General features: G+C 42.8%; 2 protein-coding genes across 2 annotated transcripts in view; both read right to left on the bottom strand.

Moving 5' to 3' along the window:
• Window positions 1-8,396, bottom strand: part of LOC137639547 (ATP-dependent DNA helicase DDX31-like) — a 254,114-nt gene that overhangs the window by 212,616 nt on the left and 33,102 nt on the right. The window lies entirely within an intron of this gene.
• On the bottom strand, window positions 5,498-7,334 carry LOC137639122 (uncharacterized). The gene is made up of 3 exons (XM_068371435.1): window positions 7,076-7,334; window positions 6,452-6,653; window positions 5,498-6,092 (listed from the first exon to the last, which is right to left on the bottom strand). The coding sequence occupies exons 1-3, from the start codon at window positions 7,076-7,078 to the stop codon at window positions 5,596-5,598; spliced, it is 702 nt and encodes a 233-aa protein (XP_068227536.1). The 5' UTR covers window positions 7,079-7,334; the 3' UTR covers window positions 5,498-5,595.

The following is an 8,396-nucleotide window of genomic DNA, read 5'->3' as shown; positions in this document are numbered from 1 at the left end:
CAGGTCTCATGCCCCCTGCACCATTATTACCGAATCCCTGCAATATTGGGACCCCAAGTCTGCAATATCTGGCGGACCTTAGTGACCGAAGGTTTTGATGACCCCAAGTCAACGGAGTCTAAGGATGCGGCACGTAAAAAGCTACGCAAATGGGTAAGAGGGTTCCAGGAAAACTCTTCGGGACCATACCTACCTAATGATAGGATGCGTAGTTTATTGTTCCCGAAAGCGGGTAGTGAAATGGTTGTGCCCCAAGCACGACTTGCACCTCCCTGCGTCCAGATTACCATCAAGATGGATGGTAGGGAGGCACCTCTGAAAGAAGATGACGATGTCGTGTCGGAATATCTTCCGTCTGTGCCGGCCCCAGAGCCGTTACGCTCGACGACTTCACCTTCTACCCCTCCATTGGACAACACGAGCCAGGCGCTGGCCCATCTTATGGATTTAATGGAGAACATTCGCAAACGAGGTGAAGCAAGGGAAGCGAAATTCAAGAGAGAGCTCAGTGAAGCTCCACTTATCGGCTCCCCGAGGGTCATTCAAGCGACCCAGAGACCAAGACCTCCTGACCTGCTCCAAAACCTGTCCTTGGAGGTATGCGGAGCTTACGCCAATTTTGAACGGCAAACTCTACATCTCAGAGAAGATGGGAGCTGTCCCCTTAGACGACATTCAGTTTTGGCCAAGCTTTAACGCTTTCCCTGATTGCTTCATTCGACTGAAGCATGAACCAATATCAAAAGAGGAGACAGAATCGGAGGAAGTCATGGTTTTCGACCACGATAAGGCACAGGCTCTCTTGTCAAGTAGCCTGAGAAAGGCGGGTTATTCGGCATCGAAAGTATCTGCCTTGAGCAAGAAACACCCTACCTTTCTTGCTCCTGCTTCAATAGCATTCCCTTTATGTGGAAGGCATTTAAATTGGTTGCCAAGGCAGTGGAGGCAGGCAAACCATGCCCTGCACTTGAGGAGTGCAGGCCTCTGTCACTAGCCTTACCCATGCAAGAGAAGGAATGGAGGGAAGTCCACCTAACCTTCTCAGTAGGGAAACTGGACACGGACATCGCTGGACGACAGTTTAGCGAGAATCTCCCTAAACTTTTGGAGTTTCTCTTGTGCAAGGAACAAGAGACGAAGGAGAGACTTGCAGCCTCTTTATCCCTGCAAAACTGCATAGAGATGTGTGCAGGCCAACAAAGTACCCCAGACATGCTCATGGTCTTGGCCAAAATGCATATGGCCACCTTAGTAAAAGACCTATATGCTTTTATGAAGGCTAGGAGAACCTGTAGAGAGTTCGTGTTTGCTGCTGCAGCAGTGAAACATAAACCCAGGAAGCTGGTATCTTCCAACATCTGGGGTAAGGACCTCTTTCCAAACGATGTAGTCAAAGAGGTAGTCGAGAAGGCCATCTCGGAGAATAGGAACCTTCTCCAGAAGTGGGGCATCTCTTCAAAGAGGAAGTCTTCCCTGGATGTGGGTCCCCAACCTAAAAGGAAGACGGAAAAGCCTATACTTTTCCCACAGTTTCTATGACCGCGGTGCCCCAGGTAGGCGGTCGAGGAGGTAAACCCTCCGATCAATCGAAGCAAGGAGACGCTTCCGGTAAGAGGGAGGCTCCAACAATTTCAGGATCGTTGGACCTGCAATCCTTGGGCCCCAGGCCTAGTCAAGATTGGACTAGGACGGATACTAGACATGTCTCCGCCATTATTTCCTCAACTCTTCCAACACTTCAACCCCGTATTAGAAGAGTATACCCTATAGCTCTTGAGCGTACAGGTTATAAGGAAAGCAAAGTCCATCAAATTCCAGCGAAGGCTGTTTTGTGTTCCCAAGAAGGAATCAAGACAACTCAGAGTCATTCTGGACTTGTTGCCACTCAATAAGTTCATAAGAAACAGCAAGTTCAGGATGTTAATCCTTCTACACATAAGGACCTCATTGAAAAAAGGGGCGTTCACAGTCTCGATAGACCTGACAAATGCCTATTGGCATCTTCTAGTCAGTCGCCCCCTCTCCTCTTACCTAGGATTCAAGTTACAGAAGACAAAGTATGTTCTAAGAGCCATACTCTTCGGACTAAACATAGTCCCAAGTATCTTCACGGAATTGGCAGACGCAGTCATGCAACAACCACGCCTAGAAACTGTTAAGGTAACAAAGTACCTGGACGACTGGCTAGTGCGGGCAACACCCGAAGCGGCTAGTCTGCAAGCACCCAAGGAAGTAACCCAGTTCCTGGAACTTCTGGGATGCAAAAACAACTTCAAGAAGTCTCGACTCTCTCCACCTCAAAGGTTTCAATGACTGAAAGTCCATTGGAACCTGAGGTCACACTGTCTCTCCTTTCTCTTAGGGAAGAAGAAGGAGATCGCAGGGTCGGTCAAGAGACTACTGTAATCCGACAGGATTTCAAGACGCTAACAGGAAAGAGTAATGAACTTTCTCCAGTTTGCAGCAGTGACAGACCCAGTGCTAAGAGCACAGCTGAAAGATGCGTCATGAGTCTGGAGAAGATATGCATCAAGCCCTTGAAGAGATCTAAAATGACCAATATCGGCCTTTCTTTGATCACTTCTCAAACCATGGTCGAAGGCCAAGAGCCTAATGAGGACCGTCCCCTTGCAACCACCTCTACCATCGATGATCATCCACATGGATGCCTCGACGGAAGAATGGGGATTTCACTCCCATCAAAAGAAAGTCCAAGGGACTTGGTCATCTCTGTTCAAGGCCCTTCTCATCAACATTTTGGATGCCATGGTAGTCCCTTTGACGTTGGGAAAACTCTCCCCACGCAGATCAGCCCTCATCAGGGTGATCTTGGACAGCGAAGTGATGGTGAAACGTCTGAGACGACAAGGCTCGAGATCGTCCCAGATAATCTACGTGATATTAGCCCTCCCTTGCTTAAAGAAACGGCACCTATCAGCAGTTCACTTACAAATTATCTGCAATGTGACAGTGGAGGCTCTACTCAGGATCAAGCCGATAGAGTCAGAATGGTCCACAGACGCAGACTCATTCTTTTCCATCTTGGAACAAGTCCCGGAACTGCAGAACGACCTCTTCGTGACGAGCGTCATCAAGAAACTACCTCGATATGTAGCCCCATACGAGGACCCTCTAGAGGAGATAACGGACGCTATGTCCCTAGTTTGGAATGGATGGACCCGGAATTTCCAGTTCCCTCCATCCAATCTCCTGCTGAAGGTCCTCAACATGCTGAGATCCTTCCAAGGAGCGGCAGCTCTAGTGGCTCCCAAATAGCACAGGAGCTACTGGTCCCCTCTAGTGAGGGAACTGAAAGCTGACGCTGGCCCTTGTACCGAACCCACAACCTTCATTTCATGATTTTCTCGCCCTAGCGGTTAAGAATAGATTTGGGATCTCAAAAGGCAGTATAGACTTCTTAGAAGAATACAAGTCTAAGTCAACTAGAAGACAATATGAATCGTCTTGGAAAAAGTGGGTTGCTTTTGTTACAGCAAAAGGACCGAAAGAAATTTCAATAGACTTCTGTCTGTCCTTCTTTATCCACCTTCATAATCAAGGTCTGGCAGCTAACACGATAACTACGTGTAAGTCAGCCTTGACTAGACCTCTTCTATATGCCTTTCAAGTGGATCTAACAAACGAAATCTTTAACAAGATCCCGAAAGCATGCCCTAAACTTAGGCCTGCAGCTCCTTCGAAGCCCATTTCATGGTCTTTGGACCAGGTCCTACATTATGCTTCATCTGTGAACAATGAAGATTGTTCTCTCAAGGATCTAACCCAGAAGGTTATTTTCCTATTCGCTATAGCCTCAGGGGCTAGAGTTAGTGAAATAGTAGCCCTATCAAGAAATGAGGGCCACATTCAGTTCACAGAAGTGGGAGAACTGAACCTCTTTCCTGATCCAGCTTTTCTCACCAAGAACGAGCTACCCACTAAAAGATGGGGTCCCTAGAGAATCAGCCCTCTCAAGGAAGATTTCTCTCTATGTCCAGTGGAGTGTCTAAAGGTCTATCTTCGTAGAACTTCAGACTTCAGGGGAGGACAGCTCTTCAAAGGAGAAACCTCAGGATCAAACTTATCCCTAAAACAACTGAGGGCGAAGCTCACCTACTTCATTCGCAGAGCGGATCCTGACAGTACACCCAGCAGGTCATGATTTGAAGAAAATTCCTTCATCACTGAACTTTTTTCAGTATATGGACTTTAAGCGTTTGCACTCATATACTGTGTGGAAATCATCCAGTGTGTTCTACAAACACTACGCTAAGCAAGTCCATGAGCTGAAGCATTATGTGGTGGAGGCAGGTAGTGTATTAAAGCCTGTCGTCTAGTGTTACGATGAACAGTTAATTGATTGGGACTATCAATTAGGGTGAAAAGGTGTTGACACTCCCAGTGCGATACCTTTTAAGTGAGTGTCACCATGGTGACACTAAGACTATTCAAAATCTCAGGTGTGGAATTATACAGATAACACTTGTGCTGTGTGTACATAGTACACAGTGTTGATAGTATAAAACATTTACAGAATTTATATTGGGAAAATTTATCAAAATTTTCAGTTTTATAGTGGCACTCATCATTTCTTCCCTTTCCGGGAGGGAAAAATATTATCTACATACGTTGCACGTATAATTCCTTTAACACGTTACATTCGTTACACTCGTTTTTCCATTTAGTCATTTATTCAAAATAAATGTCTATTAGAATGTAATTGCGTCCTATTTCGCCGTGCAATTTGCACACTAAATATGCCAGAGCTCTCTTACTTATTCAGTTAAGTGAACCTCATATCGTTGTATGCTTACTAACAATGGATATAGTTGACACTTATATTGTTTAGACAATATATACAAACCGTGAGACTGTTTGTATATCTGGTGGATACTTATGTTTGTTCATACAATATATGCTAACTTTGAGGCCCCTTTTCTACTGTCTAGTATGACTCTTCTCTGCAGGGGGCAGGAAGCACTAACGTTGTCTATGATTAGTGGTAATGACGGATAACGGTAACGTCATTTGTCTCAATGGTCCAGATGACCATAGAAAAATTGTCCCAAGGTTAACCCTTTAAGGTCCACCCTAGGTTTTATGGGAAACTTTAAAAATTCCTTTTAGTATGTTGTAGTATAAGAAAATACAAGACCTTTTTATTCTTGTGTACTTTTAAAAATTTTTCCAAATTACCGAAATAATTGCATGCAATGAAGTATCCCATTTGGGTACCTTGGGCGAGTTTAGGCGGACCACGCTCATCCCATATGGGATCTATTGGACCTTAACGGCACAGATTTTAAAGTTTCTACTAATGTTGATTCGCCCACAAATCATATGATTATTAATGACTAAACAATTTTTTTATAGTTCCAATGTATAACAGAAACACGTATATGGCTTAACAATTTTATTAAATAAAAAATACGTTGTAAATACAAGAGAATACAATATACAATAAATACAAAAATACTATAAAAATACAAAAATACTATGAAAATGCATAAAATATATTAAACCTCACTCATAATCGAAAAAATAGAAACATATTATAAAACTTACTAAAAAATCTAGTGAAAAAGAGCAAAAAAATTACTTAGAAATCTTATGGAACAAAGCAAAACAATTTTGACTTTCAGTGAGGCAAAGGGCCACCTTGCACTCCTCACACATCCAGCGAGACCTGTGGTTGTGGCCTGCAGTAGAACAGAACTTGTAGGTCTGCCTCATGGTGACATGCTTTGGCATGTGTAGGGTAGGGGCATCCTGGCGTGACTTTACACTTGGCACAACTGCCCGTTGGCCCCTTTTGGGCAAAGCGACATCCCTGGTGCCAAGAGAATTCCTAGTAATCTTGAAGTTTGATGTCTTGAAACTTCTCAGCCAATTTGAGATATCCAGTCGGAAGTCCTCGTAAGGTTCCCTCAAGAAGTCTGGCTGTGGATGAATGAAGCCCGGTAGGGGCTGGATGTGAATGTCGTCCTTCTTCCATTCAACAACACGAGGCCTCTTAGGGTTAACCTCACCTTCAACTTCAACTTCCTCTTCCACAGGCATCTCCTGAGGAACAACAACATTGACCCTGTGAGCTGAAACAAGAATAAAGTGACATTAATGAAACAGTAAATGAATCATGAGTGCTGGTGTGTGTGCATGCATGTGTGTGCATGCGTATGTCAGTGAGTATGCATGTGTATGTCAGTGAGTATGCATGTGTGTGCATCTGTATGTCAGTGAGTATGCATGTGTGTGCATAAGTATGTGAGTGAGTATGCAAGTACACAAATAGGTTTTAAAAATACCCATTGTTTACAAAAATTTAAAGAGCAATACAATGAAAATAAATTTAAAGAGCAACTATTGTAACGAGACTTTTAAAAAAGAAAATTAAACAAATATCTCTCTCTCTCTCTCTCTCTCTCTCTCTCTAAGGATGTCTCATACTAACCTCTAGCATCGGGAGGGTCAAAGGCATCCTCCTGAGTAAGGCCTTCGTCAGGAACGTACGTAGGGTCGTCGTCATCACTGTCGACATCCAAAGGGCTCACGTTGACATCACTTCCTTCAGCGTCATTAGGGGCAACCCATGGTGTATGATCCTGAGTCTCCAATGCAGCGTTGCGATGCCCATAAAAGATATGGCCAGGAAACTGCAAGAAAAAAAATTAATCATGTAATAAAAAAAAAATGTAACTTTTCCTAACAAGAATGTATCATTCAATACCTTGTAAGGTAATAATTTGTATGCACATGAGCCTAACATCTCTAAATAATCACTATTATTTCTATAAATATTGTTAAAACTATTCACAAATGTCTAAGACAATCACTAAAAAAAATTTGCAAAAATGATGTGCGTCGTAAAGTAGTGCCCGGTAGACCCGTTAAGGTCCAATAGATCCCATATGGGATGAGCGTGGTCCGCCTAAACTCGACCGAGGTAGCCCATATGGGATCTATACTTTTTCCGATAGTCACTACGACACGTCAGTAACACTACAGCCCTTGAAACCCACATCAAAAGGTAAGCATATCACTAGGCTTCACTATCTTACAGTCACTGTGTACTTACCATGATTATGGAGGTCAGGGGGGGGGATATGTGGACGTTACTGCGACGCGTTTTGTCACTTTTCCGACTTGAGCACAAGTGAGGTGTCTTTGGAAGGAGCTACAGACTTGGCGAGAAGGACAGGCGGCTTCTGATTGGCTGATTCGAAGAGCAGAGGAGTGTCTCTATGAGTTGCCAAAGAGTCAATTTCAGACAAGCATAAACATGTTCACCACGACTACCCAAAAGTAGCTGTTTTAAAGATCCCGTTTGGGCTATTTGGTCGTTAAAGGGTTAAGGCACCTATGAAAATCCACAGATACAGTGCTTTCTAGTAATTTTCTGGTAAACTTCCATGAGGATGACATGGCTTGAGCCCAAAAAACGGATTTTGAGAGTAGCGAAAAATCTATTTTTGGGTGAAATAGCCATATTATCCGGATGGACCTGCCCTCCTTTTCTATAGAAAAGGCCTTGGCAGGATCCCTCCCGAAACTACTATATCTGTAGCACCATGCTCAATGCTACTAGGAGTAACCGCCATCTTGGATATGGCGCCATCTACATACTCAATAGTAGTATGGGAGGAAGGGTAACCTTGATAACGGCTCTCCTTCTAATTGGCCACTCTTACCCCTCGAGGCGAAAACGCTATTCGGGATGAAGATTGCTATGTGTCGTATCAACATATACGTCCCCTGATTGAGATATCCTTAAGAGAAATTTTAAGGATATTCGTGCCAGGAGTTACAATTCTGGAGACCTAAAGGTAAATTCTCTGGGAATGTCACTGTAGTTCAAATATCCTTTGGAAGCTACTTATAGGAATCTTCCATCAGGACGACATTGCTATCTCACACAAAAACAGATTTTATGCTTTGCTCAAAATTCATTTTATTTACATGATTCTTTAATGTTCTGATGATAACTATGCATTTATTTGGTTAATATACACTTATATTTATTATATATACATGTATATGGACCAAAAAAATGTATGTATTCTAAAAATAGGGAGAGAACCTACTTGGCGGTTTTTCACCTATCAGGGTCGGTTCTGGGCCCCATTAACCGCGATCGGTGAGGGATTACTGCATGTGTGTGTATATATATATATATATATATATATATATATATATATATATATATATATATATATATATATATATATATATATATATATATATATATATATATATATATATACACACACACATGTATACTGTATATATATACACATATGGATAAATATCAACACAACATCGTGTTCAAATAGAAATAAATTTCTACCTCATACTTGGGATCGAACGCTAGCCCTTTCTAATGAAAGGCCAGGTTGAAA

The sequence above is a fragment of the Palaemon carinicauda genome, chromosome 4, assembly GCF_036898095.1.
Source record: "Palaemon carinicauda isolate YSFRI2023 chromosome 4, ASM3689809v2, whole genome shotgun sequence".
NCBI classification, from domain to species: Eukaryota; Metazoa; Arthropoda; class Malacostraca; order Decapoda; family Palaemonidae; genus Palaemon; species Palaemon carinicauda.
Note: the sequence above shows the minus strand (reverse complement) of the source record. Positions and strands in the feature narration are given on the sequence as shown.